The 25,208-nt window shown below is 36.5% G+C and overlaps 1 protein-coding gene and 1 long non-coding RNA gene across 4 annotated transcripts; one reads left to right on the top strand and one right to left on the bottom strand.

Moving 5' to 3' along the window:
• Nucleotides 1-6,722: 6,722 nt before the first annotated feature.
• Nucleotides 6,723-13,117, top strand: LOC104592836 (uncharacterized). 3 transcript variants are annotated; one of them, XR_016083431.1, is made up of 6 exons: nt 6,733-7,481; nt 7,855-8,095; nt 8,724-8,924; nt 9,292-9,409; nt 12,350-12,442; nt 12,581-13,117. XR_016083431.1 is itself a non-coding variant. In XM_010252345.2 (5 exons), exons 1-4 carry the CDS (start codon nt 6,913-6,915, stop codon nt 12,439-12,441), a joined length of 1,020 nt encoding a protein of 339 aa, XP_010250647.1. In that variant the 5' UTR covers nt 6,723-6,912; the 3' UTR covers nt 12,442; nt 12,581-13,117. The 3 variants fall into 3 exon arrangements, 2 of the variants coding, with proteins under 2 accessions (XP_010250647.1, XP_088755732.1); XM_010252345.2 differs by lacking the exon at nt 8,724-8,924 and having other exon boundaries at nt 6,723-7,481; XM_088899606.1 differs by lacking the exon at nt 8,724-8,924 and having other exon boundaries at nt 6,723-7,481; nt 12,350-12,457.
• Nucleotides 13,118-18,354: 5,237 nt separating this feature from the next.
• LOC148800907 (uncharacterized) lies at nt 18,355-23,499 on the bottom strand. The gene is made up of 2 exons (XR_016084291.1): nt 23,011-23,499; nt 18,355-21,179 (listed from the first exon to the last, which is right to left on the bottom strand). It is a non-coding gene; the product is annotated as an uncharacterized LOC148800907 (long non-coding RNA).
• Nucleotides 23,500-25,208: the final 1,709 nt, after the last annotated feature.

Raw genomic sequence — 25,208 nt, 5'->3', positions numbered from 1 at the left:
AAGAAGTGTATAAGCATGATCAACATAAAATTCTATAAAAGTTCATTAAATCAGCTCTTTACATCGTAAATATTACATCAATAAAATCAATGTAAACTCCACTTTTTCTTGTAGAGTTTTCGAAATTCAAATAATTACTTTTTAATGGTTCGATGTAAAACGTGATCGGTGTTCTTTTACACTGATGACGTTTTACATCAGTTCTAAACACAGCCATAGCTAATGACTTTTCCGTAAATCCAATGACTGATTGCCACCTATGCAAAGAACATGTGGTGGTCTTTTCATGTGTGGTTTACTTAACAAAGCCCATTATTAGGCTAATAATTTTGTTATTTATCTCTTAATTTGTATAGCTCAAGAATCCCAGAATTATACGCTTTTTTTTTTCCATCCTATTTTTACTCTTCATCTCTTCCTTCCCCCAAAACCAAATCCATTGGTTTTCTTTTGTATGAACTCAACCAAAAGCAACCAAACACTTGGAATACAGATATTGATATTTGTGTCCTCCCTTATGAGTATGGTTGTGATTGTATGGGTTATTTCTGCTACTCTACAAAGTTTGTCCAAGTCAGGTAATAGATTGAGGAGTCTTACACAATAATATACTAATTATTTGTTTTAATAAACTTATATAATAATTATTGTTGAAGGAAAAATGGGATTCAAATAACCCATTTAACTTATATTATTGAAACATGCTAGTATTCAAAGTAGGATAAACACATACCCAGTGCAAATATCATTAGTCAAAGTGTTCTGATTGCTTTGGTTGAATCAATGTATACAGCAGCCCAGAAATCCAATGAACACTTACCCAAAGCCCAAAATGTGGACTTCTTCCTAACCATTATACGCTTACAAATATCATGGGTACAGTGGAAGAATTAAAGCCCACTATTAAATTAAACAAAAAAGAATGCACTAGCAAAATTTATTTAAACCCCACTAATAACTAAATATAAGATATAAACATAAGAAGCACATATTTTAATAGTTTATATATATGAAGTACGAACTATATAGGGATACATTTCACAATTTGATAAATAGTGGAAGAATTAAGATATACATGGGTATTATTCGGTAACTAATAAATCTCAATATCTCATTAATACTATAGTTTTAAAAGGCACTGAGGCGAGGTGTGAGGCATGCATATATATATGCCTCAAGGTGAAGTAGAGCCAAAATTAAGATATACGTGGGTACGCAAGGCCCCAGTCCCCAGGCGCCTTGCCCCTCTACTAATAGGCTATCGCCTCTATTTTTGAGATGCTTAGACCTCACAGTTTATAAATATATAAATTAACTATATGAAAATTACATTGGTAAATTAAATAAATTGATACTTTTATTTAGGTAAATATTACCATAAAACATATGATTAATTTTAAGACAAAAAATGAATATAACTATAAAAATTGCTATAAGATAAATAAATTGTATTAATGCATAAAATATTACAAATAATTTCAGTATGCATGTATATATATATATAGTAACTATTTAGATAAGTAGAGTTGTAAATATAAAATAAAATTAAAAACAAAACACAAGGCTCATATTGAAAAAGAATATGTATATAATAAAAATATATAAATTGGCTATAAAATGAAATAAATTGTGTCTATATATACATATGTACAAACATTGTTTTTATAAACATAAAAATAAAAAGTTATATTTATTATACTTTGAGCTAATGCTTCAAACCACCTCGAGGCTTACGCTTTGCCTCTACTTTGGCACCCAACAGCCTCTCCTTTGCCTTTAATCTTTAAAAACCTTGACCAATACTTAAAAATACTATTTTTGATAATCAATCAATGTTTTTTTTTTTTAAAGATTTTATGATTGGTGCAGAATCAGTGTCAATCTTTATTGATTGATAGAGATTGATAGACCTTTGATACAATATGATACCAACCAATATTGTCTGCTGGTATGAGCGGAGTTTCATTGATATTTCAATATTTTAGAAATTTTGATACGATGTGCCTTCTATAGACTATATTGTATCGCTATTTCTTTTGGAGAAGATATTGTATTGCTATTCACTTATTTTGGCTTACTAATTTGGCCTTTTAAATAATCCATTAATCCATTTAATGCAATTTAATTTTAAGTTTATTAGGCAAATATCATTGAAAAACGATCAGAGAGCAAGAAAAATGAAAGAAAGTAACACCCATAAAAATGATATAAAAACAATCTAAACTTCTTGAAGCCTAATGATAAATAATATTTGGGCAGGCAACTATTCTCCTCTTGCGATGCTTTAAAACATCAGATTGGAAATATGTGGTGGACAAAGTGAAAAACAAGCTGCAAGGCTCGAAGTCACATACACTATCACAAGCGGGGGGCGTACAGTAATACCTTTGAGACTATATGTCCCAGTATACCACATGCAGGTGAGCTTATTACCTAAGGCTATTTGTGATATATAAACTCAATAAACTAAGAAGAAACCACATCGAAAAGCTTGGGGCACCTTTCTAAAGCCAAAAGAAAATGGGGGCCTAGCTAGGTCTAGTAGATGTGGGCCGAATTGAAGAAATAAAGCCCTAGTTACAAAACTTTGTTTCAGCATGCTAGTCCACACACTAGAAGAAACTGAGCTTTTCCTCTGCACTGTCCAAAAGTTACTTCCATTAGAAAGGTAGTTATAAAACTTAATTTCTTGGCGTTTTTGCACCCAGCGTGAGGCATTGTGGGTGAAGGTACTCTCAGCTAAATACCATTCTAATGGAAGTAACTTTTGGACAGTGGAGAGGGAAAGCTCAGTTTCTTCTAGTGTGTGGACTAGCATGCTGAAATCTAAGGAAAATCCTTGTCAGATGGATAAGTGGAGAGATGGCTGGTCTCTGTGGAGGCTTTTCATGCACCTTGGGTGGGTTCCTAGCTAGGTAATGGATTCACTGAATCCATTGACTCAAGGTTTGGAGAGGGGAGACACAGTTGATTGACCACTACCAGGAAACAATGCACACTGGAGAAGGGAAATGTTAAGCTTTACAGCATTTTGAAGAAAACTTTTATATATGATGTTCTCTCTCATCTGAGGACCTCCATCTCTCTATTTCCCAACATTTCTTATGCGCGCATATCCCAATAGTTCACACTTAAAATAAAAAGTCCATTAGTCCACTGTGTTCATGTGTTTCTCAAAGGTTATCAAGATGCCTCTTCCAACTGCCTTTCCATACATGTTACATTACTGATATTGCTCCGGTCCATTCAATTTATGCCATGAGTAATGCTACCTCTTTTCCAAAACAACTAGTACAACAGATAATAAGATGCCTATAATATGGAATAGGATTGGTAAGGGTGTCAATGGACCGGTTTTGGGATTCTTCTCGTCCAAATCAAAATCATGTTGGATGGGTTGGATGCACCACTAAGACATATTGAATTCGATGAGTCTATACTTCATGGTCTAAAGTATTTATGGGACTGGATTACACCTAGTCCTTCCGTAATGGATTCTTTATATTGAATTGAGCTAGATTGGACCAATATCCAGTCCATTGATGAAAGATAAGAATACAGGTGTCATTGGAGATTGAAATAAATCTAACTTAAAACAATTTTGAACAGTCCTGAGTCCTCACATTGAATTGGACCGGTCCAAAATGATTCAAAGTATTCATTTGATTGGACTGGACATGGCCCATTTTTAATGAACTCATATTAGACCAGATCGGATTGGACCAAATCCGGTCTAATTGACACCACTAAGGATCGATTGGATTGAATTGTTGACTTGTATATATTAGTCCAATTTCTTCAGTCCTACGTATTTTCTTACAAATGTGGAACTCAAAATTTGATGAGTTTCAATTTTAACCTTTTTCAGCTTCAACTTGTTGCTCTAGGTTAATGAGGTTCTATGTCTCTAGTCTCTACAACTCAACTTTAGTGAGGCTGCAACTTGAGTAGTTACAACCCAATCCAACCAAATTCAACATGCACGAGTTTTTGCACAGGTTGGGCCTGGATGCTTGAATTTTGGGCTTGATTTCTAGCAAAAGCTCATCCTTTTCCTAAACTTGGGTTGGGCTTGGGTTTAGGCCTTGGATAGCCTGAGGTTAGACTAGGATTAGCTTAATCCAACCTTGTAGCAACACCCCATTTTACAAAGAGTTTTAGTTGTACATAGAAAAAAAATTCATATAAAGCGAACCAAGCTTGTCTATCCATTGTTAACACCAAGTTTAATGTGCATGCCCCCTCATTTATATATAAAATGTTTATATATTTGGTATATAAATCCAAATCAAAGGTGAAAGTGCAAAAGATGAATGAAAAGGCTTCCAAACCTTACCAACCCACCTAAGCCCACTTGGGTCCATGCAAACCCAATCCCGCTGTGAATTGGGATTATTTTGAGCCGAATCTAGGTTGGTAGACTTGATATTTGATCAAGGCCCAAGGGGTGATAGAGGCTTGGGTTAGATTGGGTTGAAGTTGAGTTTAGGTTGAAGCAGAAAAATATGAACCCAACAACTTTTTTTTTTTTTTTTTAATTCTAAAGCTTAACAGAAAGTACCACAAAGAAGGTTTACAAGATCTTAAAACAAAAAATACCAGAAACATCCTCCCAAAGAAAAGGCACAAGATCACTCGGAGGATTATCAAAAAACCTAATTCTATATATGTTCTTGGTCATGAGCCTTTTCAGCTAACATGTCAGTGCACATGTTCGCTTCACGATAACAGTGAGACAAAAAGATATTGGGAATTTGATCATCCATCAACTCTAGCGTACTTCTGAATAGGGGTGAGCAAAAATAACCAAAAAACCGAATCGGCCTAAACTGAACTGAAAAATCGGTTAATCAAGCTGATTGGTTTGGTGTTTTTAAAATATTGAAGGTATCGATTCGGTTTCAGTTAATCAATATAGAAAATTGGCGGTTAACCAAACCAATCGGTATATATATATTCTATATATTTTATATATATTTATGTATATTATATATATTATTTTTTATATATTATAAATATAAATATATGTATTTATAATATATGATATATTATTTATTAATTAAAATATATTTTTATATATATTTATAATTTTTATTATATATTTATATAATACATATTATAAAAATTGAAAACCCAAAAAACCAACGAATCGAACCGATGATTAACTGTACTGGTCAACCAATTAACCGACTGGTTTCGATTTAATTTTGGTTACCGATTTTTCAAAAACCGATAATACTGGTTCAATCCTAAAAAAAGCCCCACAACCGAACATGAGCACCCCTACTTCTGCCATTTTTGACTGCGGCAGGATTTAATTAAGAGCTGATATAGTTGAGAAAGAACCGGGCAGGACTCAAGCAGCAGCTTAAAATATCCTCTTTGAAGAGCTTGTTTGACTCATTCGTGAATAAGCCACAACTCTGCCATATGGATAGAGGTTTGCCCAATGAAGATGGAGAAACCTCCTTTCCATATCACTTGGAGAAGGGTTAGCCCAAAGATATAACAAAGCCTCTTCCAAACTTGGTTTCCTAATATATAAATATTAGTATGACGAATCTGTTTGTGCTGAAAGATAAATTTATTTCTAACCTTCCACATATTCCAAATTAAAAAAAAAAAAACATAGAGTTGATGCTTGCTGTCTTCCTAGGTTTTTAACCATGTTTTAAAATCTTGTTGGGGAGGTCGAAATGAGAAATGGATTGAGCCAATGTGCATCTACTAAACAGATGCTCAACTGTTTCAGATTCAGTTTGGCTCGCAAATAGCACATATATCATTAATGATTTAAGATATATTGCGATACATGAGGTAAGGATTGAGGGTAGGGGTGGATTTGGTCCAATCCGGTTCAGTTCAATGTGAGTCCATTACAAATGGACCTGGTCCAATCTAGTCCAATGAATATTTTGGACCATTTTGGATCGGTTTAGAGACTGTCCAATCTGTTCAAGTTCCTATTAATTTAGATTGGTTTCAACTCAAACTTGGTCCATTGACACCTATGTTCTTATCTTTTATCAATGGACTAGATATTGACTCAATTCAATATAAATTCATTATGGACGGATCAGGTCTAATCCAATATGTCATATTGGTCCGTCCATTCCATCTAAATTCAATATGTCTTGTTAGTCCGTCCAATCTGTTAAAATGAATTTTAATTTTGATGGAGTCCTACTCAAAACCGGTCCATTGACACCCCTGATTGAGGGTTGAGGCCTTGGACAACTTGACCCAACTTCAACACAACATATCTAAGAGTGAAGAGTGTTTGAGGGAAATGGGAAATAATCATACGAGATCAATAAGTAGCTTTTGGATGGGCGTGGCGTCGGCCAAAAGCTCTACTCCCATTTTCTGTCCTTGCTCAGCGAGTCAGCGCCAGCGGAATAAACTCAAGCTAAACGCTACCCATCTTTATTATCGGCCTAAACAGTTTGTGCTTTGCAGGCCTACCCTGCTACTCCCCGGCCCCACCCACAATGGCGTATTCGCTCAAATTGGGTCACCCGAATCCGACTTTTCATCCGAGGTTCAACTATTCGGGTTTTTTGTCTATTAATGAATAATAAAGTCGGGTTTATGTTAGGGTTTTCCTCAGCCAACCACCCACCCACCCTAAAATGTGGCCTATTAGCTTAAATTAGCATGACAGTCAACGGTCAGCAGGAGCCCCAAGAAGAGTCAAATAGCGGATAAACGATTTTGATTTCGCTACATGTATGATGTAAGATGTAACCCTCCCGAATCCATATATCCGTTAGTTATCCCTGCTAACTGAAATCCCTCCTTCCCTCCCTTATTCTCCATCCATCTCTCTCTCTCTCTCTCTCTCTCTCTCTCATGCGACTCCATCTAGAAGAACGGAAAAAAATAAAGAATTTTCACTAAAAAGAAGAGAAAATGGGAAAGCTTCTCTGCGATACAACCGCCATCGCTGAAACTTTTCATGTTTCGTCACCGATTATTCCATGGAGAGAGGCTACTTCAGCTTCTTTCTGTGCTCCCGACACCGTCGCTCTCACAGGCAATAAGAGCTGGGAAACTGTCAGCGGTTTAGAGGACCAGCAAAAGCGATATCTTCAGAGACTCCATGCGAAGGGAGTCCTGTGGAAGCATCCCCAGGGTCACATTTCTCCGGCGAGGTCCATGATTTTCCAACTCTCGCATGGGGGTGACGTTGAGGCCGATGGCAACTGTCTCTTCTCAGCATCGCAGAAGGCAATGAGAATATCTATCGATGCCAGAGAACTACGGCGGAGAACGGTGAGGAGGTTCTTGGACGATCTCGGATCCCAGGGTGGTCTCGACAGAGCTTCAACCGATGCGGTCATTAAACATCTTTACTCTCCCGATTTGAAAGCTGGTTGGGGTATACATGTCGTCCAGGAGGTGAAATTATTGGCGAACAAGGAGGATCGCGTTGCTCTGGACGTAGCCATCAACGAGCTCGTTGATCTTGGCTTGCAGAGGTAATCAATTCTTAGGGTTTCCTGTATATGATTTTGTTTTTGAAAAGAAATAATTTGTTTTTATTATTTTTCCCTTCTTTAACCTTTTCGTGTTTTGGCATTTTTGGAGTTGGTTTTGAACCTTCATTTGTATCTTGTGATACGCTTTTAATATGGTAACTTTTGTATTTTTAGTGTGTTTTATAAAGATGCTTTCTTTTTTCCTTCTAGTTTTTACTAGATAGGATTTTGAGAGGCGCATCGAATTAAAGGGTACAATTTGTAATAGTAAATGTGTTATTGATGCGAATAGGGTGGGCATTTCTTAAAAGTGATCGATTCTCTGGCGTTAGCTAGTTATTTGTTTGTTTGTTTTTCATTGATATAATTGAAGGGAAATGGCTGCGGAATCCATATATAAAGAGCGATGCATTCCTGTGGATGATAGCCTGAGTTGGACCAAATACATGTCCATCTCTGGTAGTGCTGACGATAAATATGACATCATCAGTTTGCAATACACCGAAGAGGGCTTATTGACTGTAGATGAGAACAGAGAAGGACGGGCCGCTGCTTTTGGAGATGATATAGCGATTGAGAGTCTAGCAACTGAGTTCAAGAGGGAGATATATGTGGTGAGAAGATGCATTAATTAGCCGGATTTTGCTTATTCCTTTGTTCTATTTTGGTACTTAAACCTGTTGGATTTTCGATATTGAGTCTTACTTCTGTTTTGATGAGATGTGGAACATTGTTAGCATAGTGGATTTTATTACCTCTATTGTTTTCTGAGAAGTTGACATTGACATATTATTTTGACCTTTTGCTATGTGAATTTTGATTAGCGATAATGTATAGATTTGTGAGATGATCACTTGCACACATGCCTTACTGCTATCTAAACTTGATGTGCTAACATTCCCTGTTATAAACTTCACATGATAATGACTTTTCAGAGTACATATATTTCTTTATATAAACGTCTACCTATATCACATACTTAAATTGATGCTGCACAAGTCTACATTTGGACAATTTGCACTTATACCTGTACCCTTATTGGCTTATTGCACCAATGCCGTCTCTCTCTTTCTCTTCCTCTTCTCTTCCTAATCTAATGAAATTTAACAGCATGTAGAACCGTTAGCCTGGAAACTTTCCCCATAGCAGGTCCAATTTGAAGCTCAATCGGGAAAGGCAGTGCATCAAATGACTGCTTGAAAAGGAGTAATGAACTTTTTCTTTTGGTTTTTTGATTTATAGGGCATCACTTAAAGGAAAAAGTTTTGCAGCTGGTTGAGTGTCTTGAGAGTAAGAATGTAAGATAATAGATACTGCCAAGTAGGGAAAGAAAGCATCAGGATGATGAAAGATGGAATTAGAAGAAAAAGGCTGGAATCAGTTGTCTCATCTTCCATTGGACACCATTAATGTGGATATTGATGTCACTTTCCATTAAGATTTGTGAGTCTCTTTGTATACTGAGTTTTGTGTTTCATCAATAGATCTTTAATATAGAGATTTATCAAAAAAAAAAAAGATCTTTAATATAGAGCATCTGTTCCCTTTCTTTTCTTTCCATCAACTATGGGAAGTTATTGAACACACTATAATTTTTAAAATGCTTTAGTTTGAACTTGTATTACAATTTAAGTAGAGTGTAGGACTGGTTATAGTTATGATGAGATCAAGCTTATGGCAATGTCACTTTTAACAGTTTTGGTAGAGCATTAGTGTCTCTTGTTGTTAACCTTTTGTATGTTTGTAAGTTTTATTTCAGAAAAAAAAAAACTGTATTTACTAACTGCCTTATCAATGTAACATTTTTTAGGTTCAAGCCCATGGATCAGATGGAATGGTTGATGAAGAGAACTGTGTTTTCTTCCTTCCACACCGTCCAAGGAGTGAAATTTGTGAACTTCCTTTTTTTCTTTTCATGAAAGGGACAGGTAAATAGTCATTTATCATCATCATATAGATGCAGTTCTTTTTGCGACTGTCATGGCAAAAATGTCAACTATATGATTTGTTTTTGCATGGAAACATCAGGCGCTTGTGCTTATGATTCTCATGTCTCAAGGGCTGTGCAGTATTGTGGTCATGGTTTTATTTATCAATCATTATCGAAAGGGAGGAAGATTAACACAAGGGAGGATGTAGCCTGTCTTGCCTTAGAACCCAAATACAAAGCACACAACTTCACCCTCTCAACCCAACCTACAAGACAAAATAAAGAAAAACAATGGATAGGGACACAAACAAGAGCCAAAGAATACTACCCTATACATAAAACTGGATGTTTCTGATAGTCTTCTTTTAGTAGCTTCACTAGGTTGTGTGGAGCATTCTGCAAGGAGCTGTAGATTAAAAAATTTTTCTGATCAATGCCCCTATTGGCCAAGAACATGAGAGAATTTAGTGTGCATAATGGATCTCATTTTTTGAATTGCATGCAAAATACAAGTTATACTCCATTTGGAATAGTGTTTTTCTTAAGAAGGATATCAACCAGGCATTTGTTGTCACTTTCCACCCCAACCACCAAGGTCCACCATTATACCTTGGTTGAGACAAAGCTTGAGACCACAACAAAGAGATAATAATTCAGAAATGATAGAAGAGCCATCACCATAATAGTTATGGAAGCCCAAACAGAGCATACCAATGTCATTTCTCACAACACCATCTCCTCCACTTCTACACGGATTTCCTTGGCAATGAGCCCCATTAACATTCAACTTAAAATGAAATTCAATAGGGAGCTTCCTGTAGACCCAATGAATGCTAGTTCTCTTTAATTGTCTGATGGAGATGTTAAGAACTTCTATTGCAAAGGACTTGTCGATGAAAGATGGATTTGCTCTAACCAAACTTAATTCTATAAACCATCTATTAATTTTCCTAATGAGAGTTGAAGCTGGAGCACTTTGACCTTCAAATCTATGGCTGCATCTCTCTTTACAAATTAATCACATCATGAGCAGAATTTTGTAAAGGTGATCAACTTGAGAATGTCTTACAACAAGGTTCCACCACATATAAATTGTCAACCACATTTTGAGATTGAAATATAGGGACATTAAAGAGATTGCTATAATAGTTCCACAGTTTATTTGCTAGAGCCCTATTGGCAAAAACATGTTTAAAATCTTCAACACTATGACAACAAAGAAACAACATTTAGAAGCAAGTTGAGTACACCTTTTATTATTAGCATCATCAAGAGGAATGACGCCATGGTGAAACTTCCAAATAAAAATAAAAATTTTTGTAGGAAGACCCAAATTCCAAAAACATAACTAATGCGCATTTGTGTTATGAATTCTAATAATGTTCCAGGTTGGAGAGAGAGAGAGAGAGAGAGAGAGAGAGAGAGAGAGAGAGAGAGAGCTCATATATTTGGATTCACATTCCAAAGAAGTTTATCATCTTCATCAATAATAGAAACTCTAGTCAATTCAACCAAATCTATAATGAATTGAGGAGGTGGAATCACTGAATCAAAACGCCAATTGCCATCTAGAAGTAAGACTTGATTCAAGGAGAAGTCTTGAACATTTCTATTTTGCATTTCATATACAAGGGGGGCTGAACCTATCTAATTATCATACCAAAAAGAAACCTCACTATTCCCAATCAACCCATTTACAATAAAGTACCATTGTATCTTTCAACTCAGTTATATGTTTCCAAACTTTTGAGCCCATTCTCATAAAAGACAGAGGGTGGAAGTGAAAGCATTTGCAACATCAATCATATGTTTCCTTTGAATAAGACGAAAGCAAGCTTTGATAGTAAAAGCATTTGCAACATCATAGAGTGATCTAATGGCAAGACCCCCCCCCCTCCCCCCACCTGAGAGGATTGCAGATTTTTTGCCATCCAACCCCAATGCAACTTGTTTCCATGGTCAAGATCCCCAGAAGAAATTGGCAAATAAAGAATGAATCCTATTGATAACAACTTGAGGAGTAACAACACTAAGAATATGAATTGACATAGATTGAAGAACATGCCTAATGAGAATCAAGTGTTCTCTAGATGATAATAATCTTTCCACCCCTCAATTTTCTTTTGAATTTTCATAACAATGGGCTCAAAATCAACAATTTTTAGCTTCATAAAACCAATGGGAGCTCCAAGGTAGATAAAAGGAAACTGTTTCTATTTAAAACCATTGACATGTTTGATCATACTCACAGTTGAAGCACTCATCTTTGGGTGAATACAAAGCATGATTTCTCTTTACTTACCAATGGCCAGATGCTTTCTCATGAACTGAAAGAAAAGACATGAGATTCATAAGGTCCTATTTCTCTTCTCTAGCAAAGATTATAGTGTCATCTGCAAAAATACTGAGACATAGAAATGCAACCTCTAGAAAGGGGCATAATAAAGAACAAAACCATTTTTGGTAAATTGCATTCAAACCTCTACTCAAAACCTCCTCCACAAGAATAAAAGGACTAGGAGAGAGGGGATCACCTTGCCTTGAACTCCTTTTAGAGTGAAAGTAACCAGTAGGAGATCCATTAATCATGACTGAACACCAGTAATTGCACATGCAGAGAAGAATTAAATCAATTCAGATATTGTTGAATCCAAACTTGCAAAGAGCAGCAAAGATAAAATTCCAGTTCATCATGTCAGACTATGGCAACATCCAGTTTGAACATATTCCAGTTTATGGGTTTATTCCAACTGACCAACCAATAAAAATGATGAAATATGACAAATTACTGTTTCTCATTAAAGTCTGGTAAAATCATATTAACCACCACGTCTTGCTGCAGTTTCTTGTTTTTTTATTTACTTGTTGATAGGAACTATTGTAGATATATGGCACAAGTGCCCCTGAAATTTGTTTTTTAATATCTTTGTATATTCAGGTTGGTGTGGTGCTGGAGCTGATCACTATGAGCCCCTGATAGCCAATCCTGCTCCACTTGGTTTCCAAGAAAAGGCTGTTGTTGTACTCTGAGGTTTGTGGCTTAGAGGTTATATCCATCATGACTTGTTGCATTTTTAATGTTCTTTTTATGTACTTGTTGACAGTAGCTATTTGTAGATAAATGGCACAGGTACCCCTGATTTTTTTTTTAATATCTTTGTATGTTCAGGTTGATGTGGTGCTGGAGCTGATCACTATGAGCCCCTGATAGCCAATCCTGCTCTACTTGGTTTCCAAGAAAAAGCTGCTGTTGTTCTCTGAGGAAGCCAGTAATCCAGTTTTGCGGCTTAGAGGTTAGATAGACTTGGAGTGTTTTGATTTGTTATTATTTTTAAATGGGTGGCGAGCAACATAGTCCTCGCTATTCCTTCCAGGGCTGCAAGGAAAATTTCCATTGCACACCTTCCATTTCTAATCAGATTTTTTCTCACTGTTGACTCTAACCTTTAGGTCTATTTTTCTGTGCTTGAGATCCCCTGTAGTAGTACATCTGTAACGATTTTGGCGGCTTTCTGATGTTTAGTTTCTTGAGTTTGTTGAGAGATCATTGTCTTGATATTGTATTGTCGGGGCATTCTGTATTGGCATTGTTTTTTTGTATCCTTTTTCTTGATTTGAATGGTAAATTTCCTTATTCTTTTATCATGAACGTGTCTTATTATCCAACAATGCATTGATGAGTAAAACTAAACGATTTATTTGACTTTAAGGAAGTTCTTTGAGTGGCAACAATTGAAGAAAAAGTAACGTTGAAAATCCATTTTTTGATTGTTATAATGCTAAGAATTCATAGAGAGGGTCTTTTTTGTAAACTTTTTTGGATTCTCATAAATGTATGGAGAAATTCCAATCACACTACTAAGACTTGCCAACTCCTGAGAGGAATCAGGATTAGCAATGAAGAGAGAGAGAGAGAGAGAGAGGAAAGGAAAGGAAAGGAAGTAATTGTTTAACTGAATCTAACAATTTGAAGATCATTTCAGTTATGATCTAGTTTGTCTCACCATTATACACATTCTGGAATGATTTCTAACTTCTTTCTTCTAAGGAATATGTGTGCCTTTCAAATCTGCTCTGCATGTTTTGTATTCACAGGGCCTGATTTCTAACCTCTTGTGTTGATGGTATTTATATTGATATTTGAGTCATGCTGGTGAGATTGCATTCTTCCAAGTCATTCAATGGCACACATTGCAAATAAGGTGGCTACTATGCTGTTTATGGAGCACCATTGTTTGACTGATTCCCACTCTTCTCTTCCTATTTCTTATTAAGGGATTTGCTTTATATTAATGACAGAAAAATATTCTGCAACTTATTATGTGTAGGTTTGGTTGGATGGATTCACATTGTATTCTAGTTACCAACAACCATTTCATGTTCATTTGACACGTTTAGCTACAAGCAGAAAATCGGTTGCTATTGCTTTGTGAAGGAAGACTTTTGTGTTTTCAAGGCCTGCTTTTGCAAGGAAATAATTACTGACAGCATTTTTTATCAATTTATTTCCATCACTCTCTAATGATCGGATCTCCTGCCCACGAGAACTTTGCTCACGTTTACCCACAACACACTACTGTGCATAATACTATGTAGAGGATGAAATATTCCCATATGTGATTATAATTTTATGTGGATAAACGTGATCCGAGTTCTTGTGGGCAGAAGGTCCAGACTCAAGATTCATCGTCTCCAAAAGCCCATCGAATGTATTTAACACTTTTTGGCATCATTACCATTCCATTTTTGTCGGTTGCTAGTGGACAAAACGAACGGCTTATTTGGGTTTTATTAGAATTTATTTAATTGGTTTTGTGGGAAAAGACTCTTTGGCGATATTCAGTTTTTGACATGATTCTCAACCGATGTGCTTGGCTAGTTTCTCCGTCTCCGAATTATTGGGTATAAGGAAAGCTGAGATGGAATGCTAATGATCTCAACCAGTGATACCTGCATATAAACCTCGTCAGATGCTTTCTACAGTTTCATCATAGAGCTTGTTAGTTTTGTTGTTGCTTGTGGATTTTCAACAACATTATCCACGGACTCCGGATCTCCTGCCCACAATAACTCATGCATACGTTTACTCTCACATTACCCTGTACATAATACTATGGAGAAGGATGAGACATTCTTCATGTGTGGCTGTGATGATATGTGAATAGACGTGGGCAAAGTTATTGTGGGCAGGAGACTCTTTACGCCAATCTCACAGTGTGTTCCAGCCACACATCGGGAACACTTCCCATATTTGTATGTTATTATTTATGAGAGATGTTTTCAATACACAGTGGGATGTGGCTGTGAGGTCGGTGTGAAGAGCGCTCACAAGAGCAGATCTCAATTCCTCTCTAATAGTTTATTAATCAATTTATGCTCAGGGTTCATGGGAAAAGATCTATGGTAGAAAGGACAGACCATGCTTCTTTGATATTTTGATATTTGCACCAGACATTTTGATATTTTACAGTTCTCAACTTGAAAATCTAGGTAGTTATTTGGTGCATCTTTCGGTCTGCTGGAATCTCAAAAGACCAAAAGAAATGGTGTTCTCCCATTTGGCATTGTGTAGATTGAAAGATCTGAAGACTAGTGTGCGGAAAATGGAAAAGCTCATGAAGCTTTAAATAAAGTTTTTGGTGTTTTGACACTAAAAGTAGCCTTCCCAACTGTTTTAAACCAGTAGACCATGATGCAATCAAACAATCTTGGTCTTTAAATCAGGGTTCAAAATATCGGTACGCTTGATATGCTGGTAGTGGTATATCGGGCAGTATCGATAGCTTTTTTTTTTTCATTTTTTTAGTTTTTTTTTTTTAATCTGGTTTAGAGGGGCCGGTTAAGGTCCATCCACCCTCTGAACCGGTTGAGGCCCCGAAACACTCCTTATAAGGGGCATATCGGGAAGCCCCCGATATAATACATATTGACTGATACAACCTGATATGTATCGATACTTTGAACCTTGTTTTAAATACAAAATCCAAAAGCTTAATGCATCTTCTCATCTATTGGACTGTTGAAAGATCTATCTAGAAATACTTGCCAAACAACCCTTGAATCTAAACACAAATAAACAGAAAAGTTAAAATTATGAAGGATGTGAACCAAAAAATTTGGATGAGGTTGGTAGAGAAGATGCTTCCAAGAGCTCGACAGATTTGCACATGGTTGGGACCATATCAACTCTGTCAAAATGAATTGGCCAAAGTGGCTGAAGATTTACAATTTTGTTAGTTTGTTCTTGAAAATGTGTGAAAATAAACAAAGACCCTATTTGGTGGTACATTGTGCTACTTTCAACAACACCCAGGTATAAAGTAAATGGTATATTTCTGAACATCATTGATGTCATTCTGAAGATAATTATAATCAGAAATTAAACACAAGATGGACGTAAATTTCTTAAATACATAGAAGAAACTTGGCAGTAAAACGTTAAGAGGTGGAGATAATCCCTGATAGAATTTCTGTTGCCGCCGGAGCAGTCCACTTAGATTTATGTTTCCACATAACCAGAAAATATCTATGTTTGGCAAATTAGTAAGGGCTATTGTTAAATTACAAATTCTAATTGTTGAGGGAGATTAGTCCGTAAAAGGGTCTCTCAGGTGTTAAAATCAGGTCGCAACATTGTTAAGGTGCCTATTATCATTTAAGATTGACTTCTTCTTCAGCGTGTGGTTCAAGCATTCTCCAAATTCTGTTACAAGCAAAATAGGGTCCAATGGGAGAGGGGATCTGTGAGCAGAAAAGGCACTTTTCACTGCATTCAGCGTTTGTATTTTCAGTTTGTAGTCAAATCTTAGTACATTATTGAGAAATCCAATTCTATGATATAAAAACTTTGTATGCCAGGAGCTAGGGGAAGGTACAAAAATCGCTGGACTACAAAGTGTGGGGCTCATGCCACTTAATATGTTTTGAATTATTACTTTAGCCACTTTTTTAAGCCTATTCACTTTTTTGTATGTTTATGCTTTTTATAATATTAGTAAACGTGTACATGCATTTGCATGTGGCAGTATCAAAGATTAGAGGCCAAACGAAACTCTACATCCATACATGGTGATCAAAATATTAAATGCAGTTAATTCACCTCAAGTATGTTAACAGAGAAATTGAAGATTGTTGGCAAAGCTTTTCTTCCCACATAACTTTCTGCATCAACTTTAAATGTTCAAACTGGATTTCGATTTTGAGAATATCAAGTCCAACTTTGAGCACAACCTAGACGTAGAGGAAGTAATTTGGTAAGTATATTCAAGGGAAAAAAATTCAGTTCAGCAAAAAAAAAAAGGAAAGGAAATGAAGAAAAAAAGAGAATCTCTAATACCTATCAATCCGGTTTTTGAGCTTCAACAAAAATTTCTCATTATCCTCTTCTGCAATTCTCAACAACCTCTCAATATCAATTTCTTTGGTTTCACCCCCTACTCCAGACAATAGACATTTCCTTATATGATTATAAGTGGACAGTTTCTCAACGGTTATAAGTAAACAGTTTCTAAGCGATTATAAGTGGATAGTTTTTGAAATGAGAGTAAAGGACATATATGCCCTCTAACAAATATTGTAGAAAACGTCTAGTAAAAATTTAATAAAAAAAGAACATTCGCTCTTTTATAGATAATATAGATAATATATGTATAAAATATCTATGTTTGAAGTCAAAATACAAATAAAGCGACTTAAAACCTAAGTTGACAACAAACCATTAAATTAACATTTGAGTATGATGTCAACATTTTATATAATATATTTGAGTATGATGTCACTGGTCACTGATCAACCCAATGGTTAGGCTAGCTTGTGTGTATGATCCTGTAAGCAAAACGGATGTGTGTCTGATCCAAGGCTGACAACACTGGAATGATGAATATCTTTATATTAAATACACTTTGTTTTGAGTGGGGCAATAGGTAAAGGTGCCAATTGATTTGTACCTTCATTTGGGTAAGTAGGGCTACAAATTCTTTCAATCATTTGTAGGTTGGAGAACATTTCAATTAAGATATTCTGAATTCCAATTTAATGTACGTATTAGTGGTTTTCAATATCCCAAATCCATTTCGAGTCCACTCTTGTTAAGATTCGGATATTCAAATTTGAGTATTGTTTAATTATTAAATCTAGACTTAGGCACATATATATTTGATGTGGTCCAATCCATCTAAAAGCTCGCTAGTTTGTTGTTGATAGTGGAGAATGAGTATCGAATCCCACCTTTGGCTTATTTTGACCATTTTCTCTTTCTACTGTCATATGGAGAATTTGATGTTGATAGAGAAAGTCGTTGTACCCAATCCATTATGGATGGACCAAGTCCAATCCAATGTAATAAGTACTTTGCACCATTAAGTCTGGACTGATCCAATTTAATATGTCTTATTGGTCCAGTTCATCCACCCAAACTGGTTTTGATTTGGCGGAATCCACCCCAAAACCGATCAATTGGTACCCCTACCTACTTAGATGGACATGGAAGAGAGGAAATTACTTTAGGGTTTTAACGTGTATTATAGGGTTTCATTAATTGTAGACTTGATAGGTAAGCTAAACATCCCAAGGGGCAAGGGAATAAGAAAATATGGTGTGCCTCAATCCCTTTCACAACTTTTACATAAGCATAAGCATAAGCATGCAACTGGGGCAGGGGGCACAGAATGAAAGACTATATAAATAAACCATCATTAGCAAATAAATTGAGCTCAAGGGACTTAAAAATATCTCTTGTTCTTATCAGCCTTCCCCTTTTTGCACTTTTTTCTACCAAGGCTCATTCTTATATTGTTCCTCCCTGCCACTCTTCCACTTTATGTACTACTTGCATTATTTTATTTTATATATCTATAATGCACATACAATAATACCATTTCACATATCCCTTTTCTGACTTTTACTCTCTCTCTCTCTCTCTGTGAAAAGGGAATCTGGGAAATCTTCTTTTTTTTTTTTTTTTTTTTGCAAAAGCTAGTGTCAATTATACATATTAGAAAGAGGTCAGCTACAAACAAGTGGTATAGGGAGATTGAAGAAGGAAGGTTGAAACCAACAATTAGAAATCATAAATCAGAATTCAGAGGGCGATCAATGAGCCAGCACCAATCACTGCTGAGTGCTGATTACCTCACCCTCATCTCCCTTTACAGTCCATCCCCATATAGATGATGCATCTACAGGAGACTATTACCTAACCTAATAAAGATTCACTCACCACTCACCACTAAAAGTCTAAAATTAAGTAGTGGTGGTGGTGGTGGTGGTGGCTACATATACTTAATTATTAGCTTTGTATATAACAAAAATACTGTTTTGTTACTCCCTTGATTGATATATTATTTGCAATTAAAGGTGCAGGTGTCAAGCTCGCCTACTTGTTGCCAAATTTAATTAATATCAACGGCTGGGATTTTGGGTGTTGAGGTGTCACGGGATCCTTAGCCCACAAGTTTGGTTAACTATATATATATATATATATAACTAGTTGGGCCGAATCCTAGCCCCATGCAATGCCAAGCTGATTTCGTTCCACTTCCTCTCAACTATGCATTTTGAAAATTGGAAACGAACTCAGATTCACTCATCATGCAACTTAATTTAGTTGGCATCTTTCTACATTGTACAAAGAAGAAGGGAAGCAAGATCAACCTGGCCGAATTTGTTGACTGAGCTGCGTTTCTAGCTAAATCCTAGTCGTTTGTGCTCTGCGACTGAAAATTGGAGTTGAACACAAGGTCAGCGATAGAGGGAGATTTGAGTAATTAAGCAAAGTATATTCCAGTTTGTTGCTGCAGCCGGGTACATGCTCGATTCCCAAAGTTGATTCAAAGGAATATTTAAAGACAAATTCATGATTCATGTACATATGTATGGGAAGTGGAGCTAAATTTCCTAGTTTGACCATGGGAATGGGAATGTGAGCCCCACACCCCCTCAGTTGGTTGGATCTCTTTCTCACTGTAGCAGAGACCTGAGATCAAATCTCACCGTCACCAGGTTTGAGGTGTAGTTAATTGAGGGGATGGGGGAGGGTTACCTCGTTGTATATATCCCTATCAAGCAAAATAATAATAAATGATTAACAATAAACAGTTCTTGTAGACCTGTAGCTGTATCATTTCTTCGTTAATGTGCGTGCGGTGGTGTCGGCGATGCTCAGTGGTAATTTCGGCCGGCCCAATTCAAGGCCAAACTGACCCAGCCTATAGTTTTACACCGGAAAAGGACTTAAATTTTTTATTCTCGGGTTGGGGCTAGGCCCAAAATATTGGGCTTTTAAATTTTTCGGCCTAGGCTCACTGGCTCAGGCCTATCCTTTAGGAAGCCCTACCTGATCTTGAGCCAAACCTCATTATATATATACTTTTTTAATAAACTATTTGTAGGGGTGAGCATGAGTCAATTTGGTTCGGTTCAGTTTTATGGTAGAACCTGGAACATGGAACTTACCTTGTAGGGAGGGATTGGTTTTAGGTTTTTGAAATCGAAACCTACCTTGCAAAGGTTGGTACCAAGGTCAGTTTTAAGGTTTACCTGTAGAACTTGTTTTTTCTTTACTCTTGCCTTTAAAAAAAATGATATTCTTTAAAAACTTGATTTTCAGTAAATATAATATATAATTTAAAACTTATATAATCTTTATTGATTAAATTGAGTAATTTAATATGTAGATTATTATAGTATATTAATATATGATTTAGAACATATCATTCTAATTATAATTTTTTTTTTAAATATTATCTTTTGCATTACTTATTATACACATTCAAATATTAAAATGAAAACAAATAATCAAATCACTTAAATAACTCAATGGTCAAGTAAGACCATGTCCTTTGTAACCATGAATATTTGAGTACAAATCTTCACATCTTCAAAAATAATTTGGGGTTTACTTTAAGGCAAGTTCAATTCCAAGACTAACTACACCAAGGCCAACCAATACTGGTTCATCGGGTTAGTTTGGGTAGGGTAAAACCCTAGACCTTGGAACCAGCATAGGTGGGGGTCAATTCTAAGAATTTGGAACTAGATCCTACTCTGTAATAGATTGGGTAGGATTGGTTCAAAGCCAATTCGAGATTGATTCTATTCGGCTCTGAATAAAACCTACCTATTTGATCACTCTTACATATATATGCATACATGCATACATATACACACATACATAGAAATCAATTTTTAGTATGGACTAATTGACCAACCAGAACCCAACCCTAGTCCAAACCCAATTCGAAAATGCATCAAATTTTAGTAGATGTTGAACTCGACTAAATAGTTTTGACTTAACCTCAGACTCGGGCTTTAAACCCAATTCCTGGGTTGGGACTAGGTTGAGCTAAAATCCGGTTCAGCCAGCCCAACTTGCACTGCACCCCTAGTGGTTGCATGACAATGGGACAGGATTGGACCGGACCGAAGTATATTAGTAGAAGATGATATCTGATATCGTTTTATAAATCTTTATTTTGCAAAAAATAATTAAAAGTGAACTTGAAATGAAACGTGAACCATATGACAACCAAAAGCAACTCCTACAGTCTTGCTATAGCTAAAAGCATAAAAGCATTAAGCATGGCAAATTTCAATTCTACCAAAACTAACTCCAATTATTCCATGCACCTCTCACTGAAGTTAAAGTTAGACATGCTTTTAATTATGTGGGTCGTAGTTATTATTACCTTCGTCGGTGAGGGTGAGTCTCCACTCTCCATGCATTTCCAACAACTCGGTGCTTTATGAGGAAATTACTTTAGTTAAGTAACCTTCAGAGTTCAGATCAGAAAGTCAATATTATTTCATGATACAATCCAGGAATACTAAAATTATAAATAATGTTGAGCTGGGGTGTGATAAATCAAATCAAAACTAACAGTAGAAGTTAAAGCAAAAGCAGGGAAAATACCTTCCTCAGTCCTCCCCCAATAAAGTCACTCTCCTATATAGCTAGGTCCCATGCATATAAAGAAATAGCATGTGATGAATCCTTGTCACCAACATGCATATTTATAATATTAACCCTCCTTTCCCTTACTATATAAGCAAACCTCTTGCACTGCCCTACGTTCAGTCAGATGAGAATATATCCTCCCTAAGAGCCTGTTATATCCTCCTCTAAATCTCTGAATCTCTCCCTTCAATTTTCACCTGGAAATTCCCTCTAAAGCTACAAAAGAAACTCCACTGAACCTCCTCGATCCCCTTGGAGTTTAAACCCATCTTCAATGGATCCCATCAAGATAGAAAAGCTTCAAGCCATGAACAAATACAAGAGGGATCAGCTTCTCAACAAATTCATCCTCTATTTTTTCACTGCATCCATTTGTGCCCTATTTTGTTCTAGCCCTTTGTGGTTTCCATCCTTGTGTTCTTCCATGAGGTTGCTTCTCTTTGTTCATCTCCCAAAAATTGGGTCTTTCATCTTCCACCCTAAATACCTTTTCATCATCTGCAACCTCATAATCGCCATCTTGGTCGGAGAATCAAAGCTCACAGGCTCGCACTCATCTTCAGCAATTAGCGACACTTATGATGTGTATGTTAGGAGGAACCAAAGCCTTCGGAGGTGCTCTATCACAGAGGAGCAGAAGCCGGATACGCCTTTGATTGAAGAGGGTGTGAAAAGGGGAGGGGAAGATGGAAAAGGAGAAGGAGAAGAAGATGATAGAAATATAGAAAGTGACGAGAACTTGGATGAAGAAGAAGAAGAAGAAGAAGAAGCAGCAGCAGCTGAAGAAGAGTCTGATGAGATGCCCGCTGAGGAGTTTAAAAGGATGGTTGATGATTTCATTGCGAAGGTTAATAAACAAAGGTGGCTTGAGGCTAAGGAACTAGTCTGCTGTAGTGCATGAGAAGTGAATAGGAAATGAGCACCGTCCCTCATCTTCCCACAAACTAAATTAAGTAAGAAACACGAGTAAATAAACCCAGCATCTGAAATAGGAAGTTATATCATCAACACTCTGTTTAGCTAGGTTCGGCTAAAAATTAGGAAGAAGAGACGACTTCATCCAAAATTTCCTTGTATGTAGAAGAAGAGATGGGTGTTGTGGTAAAAGTAGAATCAAGCAGACACATGTTCTTTGATGATAGAGACTACTTATTAAGAATGATCGGTAACATATATATTCCCATAAGAAAAGGTTCCATTAAACCGGGGTCGAAGTCGTCGTCATAGAAGACCCGCGAGCAACTAATTGATTTGACATATCGCCAATTCAATCATTTATTAATGTGTGGATTTTCTTGTGACACCATCAATGATCAATCCCACTTTTCCTCCGGCAATGGCATCACACTTCAAACGGTTCAGAGTACTGAACCCAAGCCGATGGCTAACATTGGGTGAAGATTGATGATCAGGCCAGGCCGGACGTGTCCATGTTTTATATGTTGAATTCATCAAATTAATGCCGGCATTACCATATTATTTGCCTTGATTTGTCTCGTCAATCTCATATCCGAGCAATCAAGGAAATGAAACTTAAATTTTGGGGTAAGAAAAGTAAGGAAATGAAAATCCAATGGCAAACCCAGATGAGTTTCAATTAAATAAAAGTCAGTGTTCAGAAAGAAATATTATATATAAAGGCTTACATTTGTGTTCCAAGTCCACCAAACGGGATTTCCTATTCACTTTTCTTACCCACCGTGAATTGCAGACACTCCTTTTGTGTAGGTGGTGGAAGACTGAAGCCGAAGTTTCCGTATTTGCTCTCTTTCGCTCTCTGTGATTTTGTCAAAAATTCAATGGGCTCAACCCGAAGCCCAAGAGAGAAAGGGCCAAGGGGAGAGCCCAGGAGCCCAGGACTTGATGATGAAATATTTATTGAAAGGCTGAAAGCTGATGGATCAATATTCAAGAAAACAGATAACATGAATTAACAATAATAGGGAAAAACAAGGAGTTTAAAAGCCGCTCGGTTCCGATTCCTCATCTATATCTGTTCTGTTGTGACTCCTTCAGTCCTATTGCCAGTTGCGACCCCTCAATGAGATATTGAGATGGATTGGGGAGTGCTGAAATGTGCTTGGGTCTTGATTTAATACTCCTCTTTGCTTTGCTTAATGGCGAAGATACAAAGATATTTCCTATTATTCCTATATATTCCCCTATTCCAGATGGCTGCGCTGGCGGAAAGCAGTCGTACAGAGACAGAGTCCCGGATCTTCTGCTGCACTTTTTTACCTACACTACTTTTCTTCATTCACACAACACAAGTGTCTCATTACATCTACTACATGTACGTATGTATGTATGGCTATGGGTACACTACGCACACAGGTATAAAAGTTTAGGAACTGGATTACGGATTCCAGCTCCACTGTTTGTTTGTACTCCAATCAATGCACTCTCCCTTACTACTACGTCCCCCCAACCCAACGCTTTTTGCTCCCTTTTATAAAACGAAATGTGTCGGCCATACACACATTCCTCAGATTGGCCATTTAAATCTCAAGCTCATTGGTGATGACTGATGATGGAAGTGAGCCCCATGCACACTTTTTTTTTTGGAAAAGGACAAAGCTCTTTCCAACCTTGGCAAGTTGGGTAATTCCTGTATAAAATATTTATTAATACTGAGTGAAAATAAAAACTAAAGAAAGAAAGAGCTTTTGGGATCCAAGGGAGAAGAATATTCTTCTCTTCTCCCTCTTTTTCTTTGGTTTTTCTTTTTTTATTTTCGCTTTTGCCCGTCGCCAATAATCACTCAATTAGAGAACTTCCACCTCTACTTTGATTTCATGCCCTCATATTTTCTCATGTTATGTGATGCCTCCCAAGAATACTGACATGTGATAACCGTGATGATATATTCCATTATGTTTAATGGGGTGCTTGTAAGGAACTTAGTTCTACAAAGAGGTGGGAAAGGCTACATAGGAAACCGATGTCCACGTAGTTCTTATAGAGTCTTACACCAATGGACCAATAAAATGAATTCTTCCTCTGTTATATATAAAAGGAAGGTCGTTTTTTATCACTACCACAAGCGTTTAGAATTCTTACGAGGACATCACAAGGTTGATACTACAGGTTTTAATCCAAAAATTTGGCTCACATGTTACCTCCTCCATTACGAATAAAGAAAAATCAAAACAAACATGAAAAGAAATACTATAAGCTCAGTTTGGAAGGAGTACAAATGCAAATTTGTTGAGTGCAAAATCTTATATTTTGTATAGTACATATTTGCATTTGTACTCTTTTCAAATTCACTTAATAGATTTTGCAAGAACAAATCGAATTGCTCACTAGATTGAACAGTTACATAAAAGCCACTTGAGACGACTCATAACCTCTTTTAATTATATACATTTTGCACATATTGTAAGGCAAGATAACCGGGCAGTACATCTTTTTTGCTTACTTTTCTTGTGAGGGTCAAATCGGAGTTCGCTACAACCCGAGGCAATCCCCTCATGTAACTTTTTCTAAATGAATATATTCCTCTCCTTTCAATTAAAAAAAAAGGTTATGAGGTTAGAAATCATACCAAATTGCAAACCCCGCCCCACTTTACATTGAAGGTAAAATGTGAATACATATTTATTTTGGACTGAATTGGCACATTAGGGAAATTCAGGTGCTGGATTGGTATGTTTTAAAAGTTCAAGTACTGGATTGATAAATTTTGAAGTTTGGGGACCAAAGTTAGATTAAACCCAAAGTACAGGGTACTAATGTGCAATTTTCCCTAAACAAAACTACAAAGTAAAAATAGTCACCGGCCACACTTTACATTTCACATGCAAGAATTAAACAAACATAGAAACAGAAGACTAAGGTTGTT

The sequence above is a fragment of the Nelumbo nucifera genome, chromosome 3 (assembly GCF_055504915.1).
Source record: "Nelumbo nucifera cultivar China Antique chromosome 3, China Antique-T2T, whole genome shotgun sequence".
NCBI classification, from domain to species: Eukaryota; Viridiplantae; Streptophyta; class Magnoliopsida; order Proteales; family Nelumbonaceae; genus Nelumbo; species Nelumbo nucifera.
The sequence above is the reverse complement of the archived record's forward strand: the minus strand, read 5'-3'. Positions and strand labels throughout refer to the sequence as shown.

Excerpts from the sequence above, each read along its gene's own strand:
- LOC104592836 (XM_010252345.2), top strand. The coding sequence starts at position 6,913 with ATGGGAAAGCTTCTCTGCGATACAACCGCCATCGCTGAAACTTTTCAT. Across the intron at positions 8,096-9,291 it reads TCAAGAGGGAGATATATGTG|GTTCAAGCCCATGGATCAGA; the intron begins GTGAGAAGATGC and ends AACATTTTTTAG. Across the intron at positions 9,410-12,349 it reads TCTTTTCATGAAAGGGACAG|GTTGGTGTGGTGCTGGAGCT; the intron begins GTAAATAGTCAT and ends TTGTATATTCAG.